Below are 20,799 nucleotides of genomic sequence, written 5' to 3' on the forward strand. Positions count from 1 at the left end.
GGTTAAGATGTTCCTCTTCTCCTCACACACTCATCAGTATCAACTTATTTGCTGCAATTATTTATTTTTATTTTTTCTTCCTTGATAGTTCCTTTTGGGGGGGGGGGGGTAAGGTTTGAGGAGGTGAGAGTAAACCTTGTGTGTGTTAAAACATTATTTTTTGTCCTAAATGTAAACTCGTGACAGACTTCAACACGTGAGACTTTTATTGATTCAGTTACGGTGTTAAGACTTTTCAGATGCCTTTACAAAGTGTAATTAGTCATTGTAAACCAGGTTAATACACATGCAATATTTTTCACCATATAATTTACAGGAAAATAAATCCCTACAGGGAGCATTAGAGCAGCTGTAGATGTGAGCTTCTCTTATCCTTCAGGCTCGGTTGTGTACAAATGTCCCTGGTCACTCTTGTCAGTACCTGGCCTCATGTACAGTACGTTCACTAACAAAAATCCTGGCCCCTCTCCTGAACCACCAACCCCGAGATCCAGACCCGAGATCCAGACTCATGAGTCTGAATCTCGGGGTTTGTGGATCAGGAGGAGAGGAGAGGAGACAAGAATTTTGTTCGCGATTGCACTTGAGCTTCACGTAGGTATGACGGTTGTGATGTTAACATATAATTGCTCAGAATTTTCTTTGTATTATAGTTTTTTCTCTTGGGTTATTGTGACATAATTTATAATGTGAAGCAACACTCACCAGGTATTGGTCAATCACACACATATGAGCCACTAATAGTTACCAGATATTGCCAAGCGTCGAGGGTGTTCTTTAAGCAACTGTACACCGTGACAGTGTTTCAACATTGATAAAAGTTGAGTTCCCTGTACAGTATATGAAAACATTGGTGGTGTATGAGTGTAAGTTAGTGTCCAGGGCATTTGTTTGGTCCGATTTTAATCATGATTTGATTTGATTAGGCCCTCGTGTACTGTGTCGCTCCTCAGCCGAAGGTGTTAGCCAATTGATATATTAAAAATGGCGTCCCTGTAGTGAAGGCATTAATATGAGAACTTTGTACACAGTGAAAGTATATAATTATCAACGCTGAGTGTCCTAGGATCACTGGACTGAGATATTCCTTATATAAGTGGCAGCTAATACCTTTGTTCCTCCTCCTCTTGTCTCCTTCATTATCAACTAACTCACTCTACAGTACAAAGTGATCTCTACACACTATTTATGTATATATGCTTTCTGTAAGATCACTCTGTATTTGGTTTATGAATTTTGTGTATATTTATGTATGGTGGAAATGTTCAGTGATAATTATTATTATTATTATTTTGTATTTGAAAGGCATCCAGGTTAAAGTTTTTGAGGAGTACCCTAGCCAAAATGAATGCAATAGTGAATGTTGCATTATCTTCCATTATCAGTCCATCTTTATTGTTGTAAACTTTGGTGCTCAATTTATTCTCTTCTCTCCTATGCGTGTCCATCACATTATTAGGAACACTTTTGTTTGTCAATATGAATTATTTTAGAGTAAGTAAAAATTTAGTAGGAGTCTGTACTAATAATTTTATGTGGCACAAAAGCAGCGGACATGATGCAGTTTTATTTTGTCAATGTTTTGTTGAAGTAAAGAATAAAACATTACTTGACTTATGCAGTGGATGTGGTACAGACTTGTAGTGTACCATGTGTTTCAGTGGTACAGACTTGTAGTGTACCATGTGTTTCAGTGGTACAGACTTGTAGTGTACCATGTGTTTCAGTGGTACAGACTTGTAGTGTACCATGTGTTTCAGTGGTACAGACTTGTAGTGTACCATGTGTTTCAGTGGTACAGACTTGTAGTGTACCATGTGTTTCAGTGGTACAGACTTGTAGTGTACCATGTGTTTCAGTGGTACAGACTTGTAGTGTACCATGTGTTTCAGTGGTACAGACTTGTAGTGTACCATGTGTTTCAGTGGTACAGACTTGTAGTGTACCATGTGTTTCAGTGGTACAGACTTGTAGTGTACCATGTGTTTCAGTGGTACAGACTTGTAGTGTACCATGTGTTTCAGTGGTACAGACTTGTAGTGTACCATGTGTTTCAGTGGTACAGACTTGTAGTGTACCATGTGTTTCAGTGGTACAGACTTGTAGTGTACCATGTGTTTCAGTGGTACAGACTTGTAGTGTACCATGTGTTTCAGTGGTACAGACTTGTAGTGTACCATGTGTTTCAGTGGTACAGACTTGTAGTGTACCATGTGTTTCAGTGGTACAGACTTGTAGTGTACCATGTGTTTCAGTGGTACAGACTTGTAGTGTACCATGTGTTTCAGTGGTACAGACTTGTAGTGTACCATGTGTTTCAGTGGTACAGACTTGTAGTGTACCATGTGTTTCAGTGGTACAGACTTGTAGTGTACCATGTGTTTCAGTGGTACAGACTTGTAGTGTACCATGTGTTTCAGTGGTACAGACTTGTAGTGTACCATGTGTTTCAGTGGTACAGACTTGTAGTGTACCATGTGTTTCAGTGGTACAGACTTGTAGTGTACCATTATGCTGCTGCTATAACCATCAGTCTCAGCCTGTATTGTACATATTTAATATTCCCAGTCAAATATATTAACTCTAAATATAATAATAAGGAACATAAGTGGAATTTTGGCAGAGTTTAGCCTAAATTACGGGGCAGGTGTTAGTGTGTCTGACTGTGAGGACGATTATCACACATGTGCAGTATGATGGTCAGCCTTGTGGGGGGATGTGCACACCTTCCCTTTCACTCCATTAATTTGTAGATGCATTATTATAACAAACAAAGATGTATTATACGCTGCTTTGGTATGTAATGTAAAAATGTGAACCTAAGTTTAGGACAGGAATATGTATGCCATAAATATTTGTTTTTAATTTCGTAATAAAACAACAGAATATTAAAGTCTGTTATTTATACCTTTCACTAGTAACAGCAATACATAATTACGGTTGTATAATAATGGAAGATATTATTTATAAATAATATAAGTATGATAATGGTAAAACGTACTGAAAATAATGTTTTACCTTTACTACACACTAATAAAAATCATACAGAAGAATGAATAAATTATATAAAAACTGTCTGTTAGTAAGATAAATGAAGAAATATGAATAAATTATATAAAAACTGTCTGTTAGTAAGAAATATGAAGAAATTATATAAAAACTGTCTGTTAGTAAGATAAATGAAGAAATATGAATAAATTATATAAAAACTGTCTGTTAGTAAGAAATATGAAGAAATTATATAAAAACTGTCTGTTAGTAAGATATATGAAGAAATATGAATAAATTATATAAAAACTGTCTGTTAATAAGATATATGAAGAGGTTAAAGCTATAAGCACCATATATATAACTGGTGCCATAGTAAGAGGACTGAGCAGGTTGAGACACACGTGGTTGTGTTTACCTCGGTAGTAACATATGTCCTTATTGTGTTGACGGGTGAGGCGAAGGGTGGTTGAGGGAAGAAGGGAAACACCAGTATTGACCTACAACCTCTAACAAAGGACTTTCTAGATCGCAGCTCTTTAACCAATCATAGCTCTAGACTTCAATGACGTCATGATAAGGGCGGAGTTTATATATTGTCCGATTCATTTAACGCGACTTAAATAAGGTTAAAATATACCTAAATTATTTATAAACTAAAAATCTGGAGGATATTAATTATATTATTTTAAATTATTGTATATATCTCATTAAATATGGATTTTTTAGTTGAGAATAAGTTAAAAGTGCAATAATAGGTAGAGGTTGTTGAGAGAGTGTTGGGACGCTGGACAGGTGTTTGTAAATATCAACATGGCTTCCAGCTTCTACCACTCCATGGTACCTCAACCTACATTTGTACCTCCTGCCCAAAACACTGTCCAACAAGAGTCACCCAAAGAAAAGAAAAAGAGGACTAGAAACCCAGAGAATTGGAAAAAAGAGAAGAGAAAACGTGCAATTCTCTCTGGCCAGGCGTACGTGAACACTAAAGGAGAGTTGGTGGGGCCTCGCGCTATAGGTCCGGACTGTAACTGTAAGAATAAATGTTTTACGGCAGTGTCCGACGACAACCGTAATGCTATATTTAACGGCTACTACTCCCTCAACAGGTGAGGTGCTTCTCTTTATTACTACCAGCATGTGAGTCATTAGTTACTGTATGTACAATGATCAGTCACACTAACACAGTCACAGTGTGTACTAAAATAAACAGTCACAGTGTGTACTGAAGTAAACAGTCATAATGTGTACTAAAATAAACAGTCACAGTGTGTACTGAAGTAAACAGTCATAATGTGTACTGAAGTAAACAGTCACAGTGTGTACTGAAATAAACAGTCACAGTGTGTACTGAAATAAACAGTCATAATGTGTACTGAAGTAAACAGTCACAGTGTGTACTGAAGTAAACAGTCACAGTGTGTACTGAAGTAAACAGTCACAAAGGCAGAACATACCATACAGAAAACTCAGATCAAACAACAATGACCCTAAATGGATAAATAATTATTTAAAGAATATTATTGGCCAAAGGAAGGCTATAGGTAGGAGAATAAATCGTGGTGAAGTTTACCTCCGAGGCTACTATAAGGTATTGGCCGGTAGCAAGGGAGGCAAAGACAAACCCCAAGGGATTCTATCAAATGTATCAAACTAAAACACGAGAAAAGATTGGACCAATACAGTCAGATACCGGCGAGCTAACTGATGACGACGGAGAAATGAGCAATAATTTGAATAAATGTTCTTCAACAGTTTTCACCACCGAAAATTTAAACATGATACCCGAGGCACCGACTATATACAGAGATAGTGAAGCGAGATAGTAGTGACTAGTAACGATGTTAGTAAGCAAATAGACAAACTAAAGCCTAATAAGTCACCTGATCCCGATGAGATATTTGCCAGAGTATTAAAGGAATGTAAGGAAGAGCTTAGTATACCCTTAGCAAAGTTGTTTAACATGTCCTTAAAAACGGGTGTAGTACCAGAATCCTGGAGGATAGCGAATGTAATACCAATTTTCAAGAAGGGAGATAGATCACTATCCTCTAACTACCGTCCAATCAGTCTAACATCAATTGTAGGCAAATTACTGGAAGCAATCATTTCAAACTCTATTCGAAATCACCTGGAGAAGCACAAGTTGATCAATGATTCCCAATATGGCTTCACAAGCGGGCGTTCATGTCTAACTAATCTATTAACAATCTTTTCATCAGTTTTGGTATCAGTGGACGAGGGGCACAATTATGATGTGATATATCTTGACTTTAGCAATGCCTTTGACAGAGTCCCCCACGAAAAACTAATAAGAAAAGTGGAGGCTCATGGCATTAAATGTGATATTCTAAAATGGATTAGGGCGTGGTTACAGGACAGGAAACAGCGAGTAAGCATTAACGGCATTAAATCCAATTGGAGCAATGACACAAGTGGAGTTCCGCAAGGCTCAGTACTTGGACCATTATTATTTATTATATACATAAATGACATAGATATCGGCATAGACAGCAACATAAGTAAATTTGCTGATAGGACGTGTAATTAAATCTGACGAGGACTCCGCAAAACTACAGGAACATCTAAACAAATTTTTTGAATGATCTGAAAAATAGCAGATGAAATTCAATGTGGACAAATGTAAAGTACTTAGTACTGTATATGAGATGTAAACAGGGAAACCAGATACCAGATGAACAACGATGTTATTGAGAAATCCGACTGCGAGAGAGATTTAGGAGTAATGATAAGTAGGAATCTTAAGCCAAGTAAACAATGTGTATTTGCTCGAAACAAAGCTAATAAAGTACTTGGGTTCATACAAAGGAGTGTTAGTTACAAGACTAGCGAGGTCATCCTAAAACTATATCTTGCGCTTGTGAGACCTCACTTGGATCATGCAGTTCAGTTCTGGTCACCGTATTACAGAATGGATATAGAATCCTTGGAAAGAATTCAGAGGAGAATGACAAGACTAATCCCGGGCGTTAGGAACCTTGAGTACAGAGACAGGTTAAAGCATCTTAATTTGCACTCCTTCGAGAGACATAGAGTGAGGGGCGATATGATAGAGGTGTATACCGCAAATAGAAGTCAGGGCTATAGAAGGAAGCATTTCGTATCTCAGGAATAAATCAGATCTGCTGGAGGAACAGCACTTTTCCTATTCAAGTTTTGTCCAGTAAATACGGTGATATCTCCGTTAGCCGGAACAATTGGTGCAGAGCACTTCTGGGAATGAGAGATTTCCGGGTAACTAGACGACTCTCTCAAAGCAGGAAAAATCCCTCATCCCCGGAATTTTCCAGGTACAGTACTGGAAAATTTGTCTTGGAATTCCAGAGAATGCCCCCGATTTTCATTTAGCAAACCTGAATTTTCTGGGTACCGGGAAAATGTTCTCGTAATTTTCCAGAAAATGTACCGATCTGAAAATCGTTCCCAAAGCAGGAATTTTCTGGAAAAATCAAGCTTTGGGAATGATTTTCCGAGAAAATTTAAATTCCGGCTGTCAGAGAGTTCCGGGTTTGAGGGATTCCGGCTAACGGAGACATTACTGCACAACTCTCACCCACTCTCTTCACAACCGATGCCATGTTGTGCATGACTGTTGATTGTGCATCTACCAAGCGACCGTCACTGCTATAATGTTTCCCAGCCAGCCAGATAATAATGACTGATCTTCCTTCCTTTACATACAACCCTGCCTAAGAAAACCTAAGATAAGATAATATTAATAATAATAATATTAATAATAATAATATTAATAATAATAATATTAACAATAATAACAATATTTTCACCAAAGTTGTTATGATATAAATCACATGATTAAAATAGATTTAAACGAGAGAGACAACACAGGCATCTCTCACCACCTCTAATGGGTCAGGCACTTTGAAAACCATCCAGTTATCAGGGAGTAAATTACAGGTACATGATATACGGCTCCAAACAACAATAAGACCCCAATATTTTACCTAAAAGATTAAATACAGTATGTTGAGAACAACAAATACCCTAATATTATTATGTTACTAAAACTACACTAATTAAATACATAAAAAAAATTAAACAACCCCCCCACCCCCCACAATAATAATAACAAGCCTAATGCTTAACAATGTTTAACTTTGTCTCCTCGAAGCCTTGCCTTACCCAGAGTCATTAGGACGCTTGTCAGCCTTTTTCAAACTTACAGGCTGACCTCACGAATTTGTGTCTCAGAAGTCATATGCCAATCTGTGTACAGTATTTTCATGAACGTTCCCCAATTACTGTGTTTTTGGTTTCTTTGAGAAAAAATAACTATTAAATTGTTTTGAAATTTAAATGCTTGAAAAAATACGTGAATTTGCAGAAAAAAACAATCTCCTTAACGCTTATGCCACTCTACAGTACGGTATATAAATAATGTGGCTTAACAATACTGAACGTACAGGTATTATATAAAACTATAAAACAAGAAAAATTATATATTTTTTCCAGGATAAAGGAAATATTTTTACCAGGATATAGGAAATATTTTTACCAGGATATAGGAAATATATATTTTTTTATTTGAACAAAGACCAAACTATATATATCTTCAACACTTTATGCAAGAGAGCCACTGTGGTGAATAACATGGGCCAAATACAATAATAAAAGTAGCCTCGTTTAGTGCCGGGTCAAGTGCATTATTTTCCAAACTTGTATCGTATACAGTAAGTAATTTAGGCAAACAGTACATTATAAAGTAAAAGATGGAGGAAGTTACATTGTGCAGTACAGAGAAGTTTATTATTCTTGCATCACATTGATAATATTCCTTTGTTCCTGCAGCTATGATGAGCAGAACGCCTACTTGTATGGTCTCATCCGCCGCCACGATATACAGCGTAAGCGTAAACCTGTCTCTGAGCGGAGAACTTGTTCCTACAAATACTATATTCGTATTAAAGGAAAAGAGATACAGGTGAGTGTCAGCCATAGTGTACTAGAAGGTCAGGTCAAGTTAGGTCAGGTCTTAAACTGTAGCAGGTCATGTCTCACACTTTCACCTGTCAGCCATAGTGTACTAGAAGGTCAGGTCAAGTTAGGTCAGGTCTTAAACTGTAGCAGGTCATGTCTCACACTTTCACCTGTCAGCCATAGTGTACTAGAAGGTCAGGTCAAGTTAGGTCAGGTCTTAAACTGTAGCAGGTCATGTCTCACACTTTCACCTGTCAGCCATAGTGTACTAGAAGGTCAGGTCAAGTTAGGTCAGGTCTTAAACTGTAGCAAGTCATGTCTCACACTTTCACCTGTCAGCCATAGTGTACTAGAAGGTCAGGTCAAGTTAGGTCAGGTCTTAAACTGTAGCAAGTCATGTCTCACACTGTTATGAGGATAACTGTGTTGTTATGAGGTTAAGTGTGGTGTTATGAGGTTAAGTGTGGTGTTATGAGGTTAAGTGTGGTGTTATGAGGTTAAGTGTGGTGTTATGAGGTTAAGTGTGGTGTTATGAGAAACCTTCCCACAATGATATAATATAGGCACAAGAAGTTAGATCCCTATAGAAGAAATTTACACGGAGCTTTAGTGATAATTACAAACATTTACCAACACCACAGCATAAACCATTCAGTAAAGATAAACATTGAATATGTTTATGTGATTTAACATTCTCACTTCAGGTGTGTAAGAAAGCTTTTGCCAACATCCACGGTATATCAGATAAGAAGATCAGAACACTGTGTATAAAGCATGAGCAGAACATCTTGTTTCCCAGAGACAACAGGGGAAGACATCGCAACCGACCTAAGAAGGTGAGTGAGTCTTTTATTCCTGCTCCAATATTTGACTTATGTTAATAGAATTTGTTGTATCTTTTTTTTCTTAATTTTTTGTAGCAATTACCATTTCTTTATTTACAGTGCAATACAGTACAGTGCAGTACAGTGCAGTACAGTACAGTGCAGTACAGTGCAGTACAGTGCAATACAGTGCAGTGCAGTACAGTACAGTGCAATACAGTGCAGTACAGTGCGGTACAGTACAGTGCAGTACAGTACAGTGCAATACAGTGCAGTACAGTGCGGTACAGTACAGTGCAGTACAGTACAGTGCAATACAGTGCAGTACAGTGCAGTGCAGTATAGTAGTACAGTAAAGTACTTGTACAATACAGTACAGTACAGTACAGTACAGTGTATAGTACAGTGCAGTAGTGCAGTAGTACAGTGCAGTACAGTAGTAGGTATAGTACAGTACAGTACAGTGCAGTACAGTACCAGTGCTCAGTACAGTACAGTCTTGATTACACTACAGTAAAGTACTTTATAGTACAGTACAGTGCAGTACAGTACAGTACAGTACAGTGCAGTACAGTACAGTGCGGTACAGTGCAGTACAGTACGGTATAGTACAGTACAGTACAGTGCGGTACAGTACAGTAAAGTACTTTATAGTACAGTACAGTGCAGTACAGTATAAATATTAAAACATTTAACATCCTCTCTGAAATGCTAATGTCTTGAAATCATTTTCATTTTGATGGTCCAGTTATTTAACATTATTTTAGATAATAACAGGTCTGCTTACACCTATTGTGAACATATTTTGTATGAATATATGGACAGCTACACCAACATTTTCTATGAACCAATCAGGGGCGTGGCTTACGGGTCAGGTTAGTGTACTATAATGGTATTAATATTTCATCGTTAACTTGACAGGTAACGCCGGAGTTGGTGACACTGATCAAGCATCACATCTTAAAAATGTTGTCGGGGCCCAACGGTAGTGACTATATCAAGACAGACAAGAACCAGGGTCCTGATGTTAACATATCCAAACTACACAAGAGTTTCCTGCAGCAGTATGAACCTGAAGCTATTGACCAAGAGACAGGTGAGTGTTGTATATATTGTACCTGTCATGTCACTGTCATGGTAACCATCCCCCCTCACACACACACAGTAGCAGGAGAATTATAGTAATAAAGAAGACAGCCATATTTTAAGTTCAGTATAACCATATCTTTTATAATAGAACATCTCTGCTACAGGAACACGGTACAGTACTGAAGCTACAGAATATAAAACTGAAGTTGTTGTTGTTTTCTTGCTACAGATAAAGTCATTAAGGACTATGATGCCAAGGTGAAGTCATGGCTCTACTTCAAAGTGTTTCATGAGGAATTCAAATCAATGGACTTCAACACAGTCAAGAGGAAACTGTCAGATTTACGCAAGAGTTTAGAAGCGTCGGGAGCTCTGCAGGCCACCAAGAAGAAGACCACCAAACAGTCGCGTCCACGGCCTCGTCCACAGGAGAACCAGGTCGCTCGCAACGCCACGCCCATCGATGCCTCCACATCTTCCCTGGGTGTGGCGGTGTCGGCCGCCCCGGCCACACAGATGGGTGGGTACATGGGTCAGCAGCCCCCGACCCTCCCACCAAACCTCCAGTTAAGTGTTCTTGGTCTCCAGCATTTAGGGAATAACTCTCACGCTGGAGCAGCTTTCAACCCCACAGCAGCTGCTCAGCAGCCTCAACAGCAGCCTCTCAACCTCCAGACCGGTGGGGGCGGGGAACAGCCCCAGCCGCTGCCCTTAAACTTACACTCCATGGGTGGTCACATGCCTTCCTACTACCTCTCCTTAGGTCACATGTCAAACCTCATATCCCTCCCCGTGTCTTCGGGAGGAGGAGTTCAGGGGGCCAATACTCAGTCTGGCAACTTCCCCGGCCAGCACAACATGCAGCAGTTTAACCCGGGTTCTATCGTACCGTCTCACTCTGTAGCACAGACGGCTCCTGGACCTGCAGGTCAGCCTCACTTACTTCAGGGCGGGGTCGGGGTCACGTACGCTGGTCCTCAACACAACCACGCCATGTACTGACCGTCTTAATACATTATAATGTGGCACATTATAATGTATACTGGTGGCATTTTTAGTGAAGTAATGTATAAGGATTTTGTATGACCTACAGATCATTCATCAAGTGACCTGTAAGATGACCCACAGAGCAGGGCCTATACTGTTTAAGAGGCCATGGTGTTTGAGGTGGCACCACTGTCCCACCTGGATCACTGTTAACTGACACTCATCCAATCACACCAGAGTTTATGGAGCAGCGGGAGGCCTCGGTGAAGAGGTCTGACGGTGACACACAATTGTTCTCTCCTTGTGACGTTCTTTTACAAAATAAAAGAAGACTCCAACCTTGAACTAGTGATTGTTTTGAGAGTCACCAAGTACACACCCATCCACTAGTTAGCTGGACTTGGCTCCCTCAGATATAAACTTGAGAGTATTACCAAACCTCACATTTCCCTGCCTGGCACCAGGTCTGCTCTTCTCTACATAACATCCACCCAAATATTCTCTACAAATTAAAAATTTCTCATGTTGAAAATGTGGCAGTTGATTTAATAATCCCCAAAATAAAAAATGGTTTTCCCCATAAGTAGGAAATTGGTACAGTACCGTAGTAATTAGTGGTGTCACAAAATACAAACATTGAATTGGTGGCACCTATGTGTTGAGTTAAGGTGAGTCCCATTGGTGGCACCTGTGTGTTGAGTTAAGGTGAGTCCCCTTGAGCCTGGTGATTTACTCCCTCCAGCAGTGAAGAACATATCCAGTAGTATTAGTTTATTATATATGAGTCATTATAGAATACTGAAGACATTTGTATCGGCCTTTTTGTGAGGCAAAGCAGAGAAGTACATGAATTTCTAACTTTCCATTTAACTTGTGTAAATTGATGCCTTGAAGGGAACTTTCCCATTATTGTAACTTACAGACAACTGAAGATAGTGTATTCTATCTTTATGAACTTCACTTTATTAATAGAGGGATGATGGACATTTATCCAGTATGTAGGTGGATGTGAGTGAGTGAGTGTGATGACCAGAGGACTAGTCTTCCTTGATAGGAGGTGAAGGACATCTTGTCAAGGATGTTTATTGCTTCCTTGGTGCGCCCCCAAATTCATCATCCCTCACTTACAGGCCACATGCTTAATAACTTGTTAGCTATAAAACAAAGGATCCACCTGTAGGTACGTAACTCCTCTTGGTGTGTTTCATCATTGGCAGGAAAATGTGAGGCTTGTGGCTGGATTCTCAAGTTTGTCTGAAGGATTCAAATTAAGTGAACTAGTTTGAGGGTTCATCGTGGCATACTAGTGGTCCACCTCTCTCGTGAAGTCAGCAGAATAGAAGGTTACCTCATGAACCTTAGTGTGGCTGAATTAATGCTTCTTTACAGTGTTAACTCTACCTGACATTGACAGACAGTGGCCATCCCTCATAACACAACTGGCCCCCTGAACATAACTGAGACAGACAGTGGCCATCCCTCATAACACAACTGGCCCCCTGGACATAACTGAGACAGACAGTGGCCATCCCTCATAACACAACTGGCCCCCTGGACATAACTGAGACAGACAGTGGCCATGCCTCTTAACACAACTGGCCCACTGGACATAACTAAGACAGACAGTGGCCATCCCTCATAACACAACTGGCCCCCTGGACATAACTGAGACAGACAGTGGCCATCCCTCATAACACAACTGGCCCCCTGGACATAACTGAGACAGACAGTGGCCATGCCTCTTAACACTCTTGGCCACTGGACAGAGCCAGTTGGCTTTGTCTATAAGTTGTTCAAGCAGGTAAACTTGCAGGTCACCTGATTCTTCACCTCAACCATAAAGAAAATATTTCATACTTTTTTTTCCTTTTTGATACTGTTGAAAATCACATATTTGTTGTACAATATAGTACTGTACTGGCAAACTATTAAACTAGTTAACAGATAAAGTAGATATGGTGCTGATCAAGTGTATGAGGCAAGATATATATATTTTTGGCTCCCATGGGATTGTTTGAGCAAGAAGAGGTAGTAGTAAATATAACCCCAATACCCCTTAATGATAAGGAAACAATGGCTGTGCTAGAGTAGGTTCTGACACTTTCTCAGTGAACATATTTTACATTTACAATATCGTCGTCAGTAACTACCTGGATGTGGGTTGTTCGCCTTCATCATCATTTCCCTGGGCTTCACAGACACACTCATGTTTACAGTTAGTTCTCCTGTAACCAGTTTAATTGGTGTGTGTGGCCAGTCCATCATTCCAGTTACTTGTGAAAAATCTCCTTAGCCGGACAGAATTATCACTGAACTGGACCTTGATCACAGAGACATCACAAAATAAACCAGAATATAGGGAACAGTAGAACAATATTGTGTCGAAAGGTAAATAAAAAAAAAGTGTGTGTAATATAAGTGTTGGGCTGGGTGTAGTAAACAGAAATGAGAGAATGCTGTAGAGATAATAATAATAGACAAGTCTTATTAGTCTCAGACACAGATATTGTTTAATTCTGGTTAAGAATTGTTGAGTTAATGGAGACCTCAATGTACATCAGTGGTTTATAGTGGTACTTTAATTGACAGATAGTAAGGATTTAGTATCACACTCTTGACTAAGTGGACATCTTTTCCATGTGTAACAGTCGGTCCTCCAATACAGATTCAAGTTTGTTTTGAACACATAATTGCTTTCTACATTTATAGCATCTTAAATAATTTTTACAACATTTACCATTGTTTAAAAAATCATTATAAACACTTAGAGATATTCAATAAAATATTAATATGATGTCATAAAGAAATAAACTGTAAAATAGGAAAGGAAAATATTGTTGGCAGTGTCCAGGGCCAACAGGTAATACACCTTTTACTGTGTTTTACTCTTTACTTCACTAAATCATATCAAAGAGTCTATGCTCTGGGAGGATGGCTCACTCAGTGTTAAGTTTTTGATCTCCCGCTAAGGTGGCACCGCCAAGTAGTCAGTAGGTTATGGACATCAATGTTTAGGTGTCTAGGAATGTTGTCTCATAGCAACACATTGATGATTTTGCCAAAAAACAATGCACTAATATTTGCTTACTTAAAGGGAATATACTTCCTTCGGTTGTTCAGTAAGAGCAGTGGTGGCAGCTGCAGCTTTACACCAGTTAATTTGGAAGAAAAAAATCACAAAGTAAACCAATGCACTTTGTTGTAATTGTTTTGAACAAGTTATTAATGATATAAAGAACATCAGTGTTTTTACAAGTCGGTAAAAGAATTGGCAGTAACATTACTGTACTTTTTCACGAGGTTATTGATGACCAACATTTAACAAAAAAGTACTGTACAGCTTCCATCCCACAACTACCAAGGTATTGCTGGAAATTTATGACTAGCTGTAAAAATTAGTTTCCTACTGTGGAAAAAGTTTGAAGATCAGACTACATTATTCCATGTTGAAATAATATTTATTCAGTGAAATTGTCATGCAGGTTTACAGTTAGATAGGCATGTATGTAGACTATGCTTCTGTATGCCACTTGCCACATGGAATTTTTCTTGAATCATCAGTGATTTAAAGTAAGAAAAATTGAGTGAAATTGCCTTCATAGGTTAGGTTGGGATTGGTTAGGTTTTCATGAATTTCACACTTGTTTCTTGGGTTCATGTTGACTCATAAGGGATGAGTTGTAATCCATTCAAAACATCGAACTATGCAGCAAAACATCATTTCATCAAAAAGTCGTTGGGGTCTAAAAACGAATATTGAGCCAAAATGTCAAAGTTCCAGCCTTATGTTTTCAACAATCCAACAATATTCTGCTAACTTTATAAATATATTTTGTTGATAATCTGTTGTTCACTAAAGGTTCTGAAGAGTAGAAAATTATCAATACTGAAGACATTAAATGAAGAGAGAGCTCATAAAAACATTGGCACAAGTAGCTTTATGACTCGCTCTTTTTGGCTCCTTTGGTAATCTGAATAAAGACAGATTTCTGTTCCTTTTCGTGTTGTTGGAACAATCATTATAACACATTGTAGGTGGTAAAATACACTGATATCCCCATTAGTCTGAGCAGTTGGTGTAGAGCACTCCAAGGAATGACAGATTTCTGGGAACGAAGCGACTCATCAGACCAAGAAAAAATCCCCCGTCCCTTAAATTTTTCCGGGTACAGTACTGGGAAAAGTTTATTGGAATTTTTTGCTTTATTTCATCCTTGGAATTTGCTTTCAGAACCCAGAAAAAAAAATATTGGAGAGAGTTTCTAGAATTTTGCTCATAATTTTCCAGAAAATGTGCCCGATTTTCAACCTCATAGAATCATTCCAAAACCCAGAACTGAGAGAAATTTCCCAGAGAAATTCCAAGCAAATTTCAGTTCTGGCTATTGGGGAGTTCCGGCCAACACTCATTGAAATGTGCGTCTCCCTCTCTTTAATCTCTGCCTGCCATTTATTGTTTGTGCTTGGCTGGGCCACAGTCGGGGTGAATGAGTTCACCCAATGTAGTGAGCCATCTCTTTACAGTATAGACTCCTTGGTCATACTTCAAATAATTTATGTTTTTTTTTTAATTTTAGGTTAAGTGTAGGAGACTCCTGAGTCCTGGAGAAACTGTTGTTCTGTTGTGTATTAATTACTTCTCTCTCCACAAATGTTAATAAAGAGAAGAAAGTTAAGATAAAGTTTGTCTCGTGAAGCAGTTGTGTTATGACTTGAACCACAGCAGGTGACAACTGCAGGTATGACAGTACTGTACTGGTGTACCACAACACACTTCGCCACAATATACCTCACAACACACTTCACCACATTGTGCCACAATTATGTTAGATAATTTATGTATGATAATAAGTTACAACTGTTTGAGGATATTAAATTAGGTTGAGGTTTACCATAATAACACAGTACAGTGCAGCACAACACAGTACAGTGCAGTACAGTACAGTACAACACAGTACAATACAGTGCAGTACAGTACAATACAGTACAGCACAACACAGTACAGTACCCCTATACAGCACAACACAGTACAGTACAGCACAACACAGTACAGTACCCCTATACAGTGCAACACAGTACCTCTGTACAGCACAACACAGTACAGTACAGTGCAGTACAACACAGTACAGTACCGTACAGGACAGAAAGGTTGCATTACCACCAATATGATTTATCTGGTTATGTCAAATGAATATTACCTTAAGAGAAATATTTTAGCAAATGTGTGCGTGCGTGCGTGCATGCGTGTAGCAGTAGGTCTCTCAGTAATGTTCTGATGATTCTGTACAACTGTACCTTTGTTATTTGCCACTACTGTACTGTACAGGTATACAGTGAGGGCATTCATAAGTTTGTTCCTACACAGTACAGTACAGTACAGTACTTGCCTTCTATATCATAACTCTTATTATTGAATGTATTTAGTTTTTTATATGTTTTTAATTCCTGGAAAAACTTGTCTTAATCTGAGCCAAAGTTGATAAAGTTTGTGTATACAGTACTACAGGTAGTTGAATATGAGAGGGAGTAAAGGTTGTAATTTTTTATCAACAACAGCTTGTGACATTTACCACTGTGATAATTACTTTATAAAGTCAACAACAACAACTTACCCTTTTATTATTGTTATATTTTTCTAGGACTACTTTATATTTATGACCTCCATGCCATAGCAAGTGACCTGTACCATTAAGCACCCTGTCTGCGACATTATTTATTTATTTATTTATGTTTCCACCACTTGTCATCTTACTAGCTGTTTGGAAGGTCAGTCTGTTCTTTGTTACGACCTCTATTGTCCAGTGTTAGTACACGAGGAAGCTAGAGTACAGTACAGTACCCGGGGAAATCCTGCCATGTTTGGTGGTGTGTCACAGCGGATAATACCCTTCTCACATCCGACCCGGACCTGGGAATTTTTACCCTTGGCCACAGTGGTGAGAGGCAAGTGCAGTACTGCAGTCACTACCATCAACACAACCACATTGAAGGAGGGTACAGGACCTAACCTAACCTACTTATGTGACTGGTTAGACCAACGAGGCTGTGTACGTTGGTACTATATAAGCAGCCCTAAGACACTACTGTACTGGGATTATGTGAGGCAGTGATTGACCTGAAGCCCCAGTGAGGTTCAAGATGGTGGTGGTGGTCATGAGGAACAAGTGTGGTTCATCAGCTCACCTGTACAGTATTATTTACAAAAGAAGACCAAGACTCATACCTGCCTCAGCTTGAGTATGGGATGGTCTATGGCAAAATACAAAAAATGAATTATCTGCCACATTTACTGACTGGCAACATAGCCCTCTCCCGCCAAGTGGCCATACTAACAACTGGCTATTTCAATTTTGGGATAATAAGTGTTGAAAATAACTTAAGTGTTCCATGTTAAGTTTTCTTTGGTCTAAATCTTGGTACAGAATACAGGCCTTATATATATTAAGAGTGAATACATTAAGATGGGCGGTGTCTCCAAGGCAGTACAATATAAATTATTTGTATAGCAACAACTCTTAGTGAATTATTTTTAAAACAATCTTCTTTTGTCACTGTTGATATTGGAAGCTTTTCTGTAAAATTATTTAGTAAGTGGAAATTGAGTCAGAGAGGACAGTAATTCTTTGTGTATGAGATCTCTGTGTACTGAATAAGGTCCTCTCGTGTTAGCCAAGTAAAATATTAAAAGTGGCATCCCCAGAGTGAAGGGTTTATAGATTACAGTTTACAATAGAAGACAACAGAGCTCTTACACTAAGGTATTCATTGCCAGAGGTAAACTAAGGGAGCATGTTGAATGTCTTGTCATAGTATGGCCTGAACAACCACCTTCACTCCTGTTACTCATGGTCCAAAGGATCATCTGTACCTTTACTGTAAATTGGTTTCAAGTGAGAGCTAATGAATCAAACTCATTGTCCTCAACCATTCTATTCAAAGGCCTGGTACAGTATCAAGTGTGTGTGTGTGAAGTGCTGTTTGTAGCCATTTTTCATAACTAAGTTTTATTTATGTGGATAATGTAACTTGCCATTAACCCCTTGTGTATGGGGGTTGCCTCTCAGCTGAGTAAAATTGTCTGGCATTACCCAAATAAAATGTTAAAAGTAGCGTGCCCATAGTGAAGGGGTTAAACTATGCAGTACAGTGTTGTGTGTGTAGGAGACAGGTGGTGTTGGTTGGTAGAGTTGTGTTGTCACAGGTCACTTGCTTGACTCCTTAATTTGGCCATAAACTGGGACTTATACAGTGGTCCCTCGGTTAACGAACACAATTCGTTCCAGAAGGTCGTTCGTTAACCAAAAATTTTGTTAACCGAAACCATCGTTTCAATGGGATTTCTGAGCAGGGACACAAACTGACGCCATTCTGGGCGAGTCAAGTGGCTGTTTGGCATGCTAAAAACTAGTTCCCTGTACTTCACTTATGTTAAATAATTGTTAAAATGACTAAAAAAATTAATATAAGACTTGGAAAATTATTGAATAGTACAACCTTCTTGATATTTACTCAAATGGTAACGAATTTAAGCCCTAAAACCGATTACTGTATTGGCAGACTAATACTACAGCTGGTGAGGCGTTCGTTAACCGAGGGACCACTGTATTTAATTTTTACTCCTTTTGCAAAAATTTACATTGCAGAATACTTTATTGTTTGTTTTTACAGAGTAGAGGAAGAGGTGTTGTGCTGTACTGCCCAGTGTCAACATTAACAACCTTACCTTAGTTAAGTCTTAAGTGCCCAGATGTAAACTTCTAACTTATGTTTTATTAAACCTGAATAAAAGTTGTAGGCTATTATTTCTCTGAATAACCTTTTTGTGTTGTTGAGGAGTGAGATATGGCTGAATGTTGCTCCTCAGAAGGAAATATTACTCAACATTATTTGAGGAAACATTTGTATTTTAAAGTGTAATTATTTAATAACTACAGTAAATACAGTATTTACTGTATTAGTAGATTAAGTAACTTCAGAACAACAACACTTTAATGGTGCACAGTACAGTACAGTGTGATGTACTGTATATACTCGTCTATAATTCTACCTGGTTTATAGGCCGACCCCGATTTTTTGACCAAGAAAACATTAATTTATGATATGCCTCGTTTATAGGTCGACCCAAGTTTTTGAGGGTAATGGAACAACAAAACCTTCAGTAAAAACGCTCTATGTCCTATAAACTGAGGCTCACCGTGCCTGAAACACTGAGTGCTGAAGGCAAATTGTTTACCATTTATTATTACGACACTTTACACTGAAACCCGGGTAGTTTCAACAAAAATATTGTATACCGTATATCTCGGCCTATAAGACGGAATTTGAACCTTAAAAAAATCAGCCCAAAATTAGGGGTCAACTTAAATACCTGGTATAAAATTCTAGTTCTTACATATTGTGGTTTAGTGTGTCAAGAGCGGTGATGGAGAACATCGTAAACCACTCGCGCGGTCCTACCACTAATTATTATACAGTGAACCCTCACTTTACGCGGTTAATTCAACCCACAGGGTACCGCGGAAAGTGAGAAACGCGTAAAGTGAACAACATAACATATGGGATTAATTGAAATAGAGACCGGGCCGACCCCCAAACTCCACTTTTTCAGACACAATACGTACGTTGTAGTAAAAATAAGTTCTTAATTTTATGATGGTATGCACACACAATTAATAATTAAGAAAAATATCAATAATATTAGGTTTTTTAACACTTAAATTAGTAGAAAAGATGGCTGGGCACACGGGGATGGGGGGTTTGTTCCGAGGCAGAGGGCAGATTATTGGCCCTCACCTGTATCGCTTGTATCAATTGTATCACTATCCACCACAGAGGCTTGCAGGGCCTCTTTGTCAAACCCCTCAAATTCCATATAAGTCCATATCCTCACTATAATTATCACGATCACTGACTTGGGCCGGCTGTGGTGGGTGGCGGGTGAAGAACTCGGTAATGTTTTGATGACTGGGCGACCTGGTGCTCACCCTGCTCGCGCCGCTTACACAACATGGCGGATGGCGGGAGAGGGCGGGAGAGATGGCGGGAGGTTTGGATCCAAAAATGGCGCGGCTCGCCAGGCGCTCTCCGCGTAAAGGGGTACATGCACCCTGGAATGTGAGCATTCCGGTTTCGGCAGGGTACCGTGGAAACGTGGAATGTGGGACCGCGTAAAGCGAGGGTTGACTGTATACTGAAACTTATGTTAGGGAAGCTGGATTAAAAATAAGATTACCGGTATATAAAAATAATAAAAATGTATTATAAACCTGTCTAACATACCGTAAAATAACAACATACCCTGGTAATAAACACAGCTAACATCATGCCCAGCCCGTCATTTACCAGTGACAAGACAAAAAAAGGGATTGACCGCTGTAGGAGGGGTGAGAGAGGGCTATTTTTAGCCCGTCTTTGTCCGAGGTGGCCAGTAAGGCATACCGGTATATTTACTGATCATAATACTTATGTCCTATAAATAATTAATTTAAAAGTTTTTTTTACAAAGAATATTCAGTAAATGACTGCGATAATTCTTGAAACTACCGACAGTGGTAGTTTTATTCAAGTCAAGTCATCTGATTCAGAATTTGATCCTTAATGATGATGCAACTATAAACCAAGGACCACATAATGCAATACTGAACAAGGAGATCTTGTGCTTCTACAGCAAGGGAAGTTTTCAAAGAGTAATTGGAGACCCCATAGGACTGATCCAAGCTAGTATAAGAGTAAGTTGGGTCATTAACTGAATACAAATTTTAGCCTGACTTCACCATCATCATGTCAGTACTTTTTCAAGGGGCAGGGCACTACAACGAATATTCGAATACATATGTAGATTGTAGTGGATTCCTCCCCTACAAGCGCCGTTTGTCGCTGAGTAGCCAAACCTTCTCGAATTCCCCAGCCTATGCCTCCAGCGCCGCCTACGGAGCGGGGGTCAACTATCAAC

General features: G+C 39.0%; 2 protein-coding genes across 3 annotated transcripts; one reads left to right on the forward strand and one right to left on the reverse strand.

Moving 5' to 3' along the window:
- Positions 1-1,574: 1,574 nt before the first annotated feature.
- LOC121858036 (early nodulin-75-like) lies at positions 1,575-2,510 on the reverse strand. Its single transcript, XM_042354276.1, has one exon. It carries the CDS (start codon positions 2,508-2,510, stop codon positions 1,575-1,577), a length of 936 nt encoding a protein of 311 aa, XP_042210210.1.
- A 1,287-nt stretch (positions 2,511-3,797) lies between these two features.
- Positions 3,798-15,801, forward strand: LOC121858043. Of its 2 annotated transcripts, XR_006087329.1 has the most exons (6): positions 3,798-4,100; positions 7,819-7,951; positions 8,652-8,783; positions 9,693-9,867; positions 10,090-11,515; positions 11,553-15,801. XR_006087329.1 is itself a non-coding variant. In XM_042354283.1 (5 exons), exons 1-5 carry the CDS (start codon positions 3,802-3,804, stop codon positions 10,860-10,862), a joined length of 1,512 nt encoding a protein of 503 aa, XP_042210217.1. In that variant the 5' UTR covers positions 3,798-3,801; the 3' UTR covers positions 10,863-15,801. The 2 variants fall into 2 exon arrangements, 1 of the variants encoding a protein (XP_042210217.1); XM_042354283.1 differs by having other exon boundaries at positions 10,090-15,801.
- The last annotated feature ends 4,998 nt before the right edge of the window (positions 15,802-20,799 follow it).

This window comes from Homarus americanus, unplaced genomic scaffold (genome assembly GCF_018991925.1).
Source record: "Homarus americanus isolate GMGI-L3 unplaced genomic scaffold, GMGI_Hamer_2.0 scaffold19794, whole genome shotgun sequence".
Lineage (NCBI taxonomy): Eukaryota > Metazoa > Arthropoda > Malacostraca > Decapoda > Nephropidae > Homarus > Homarus americanus.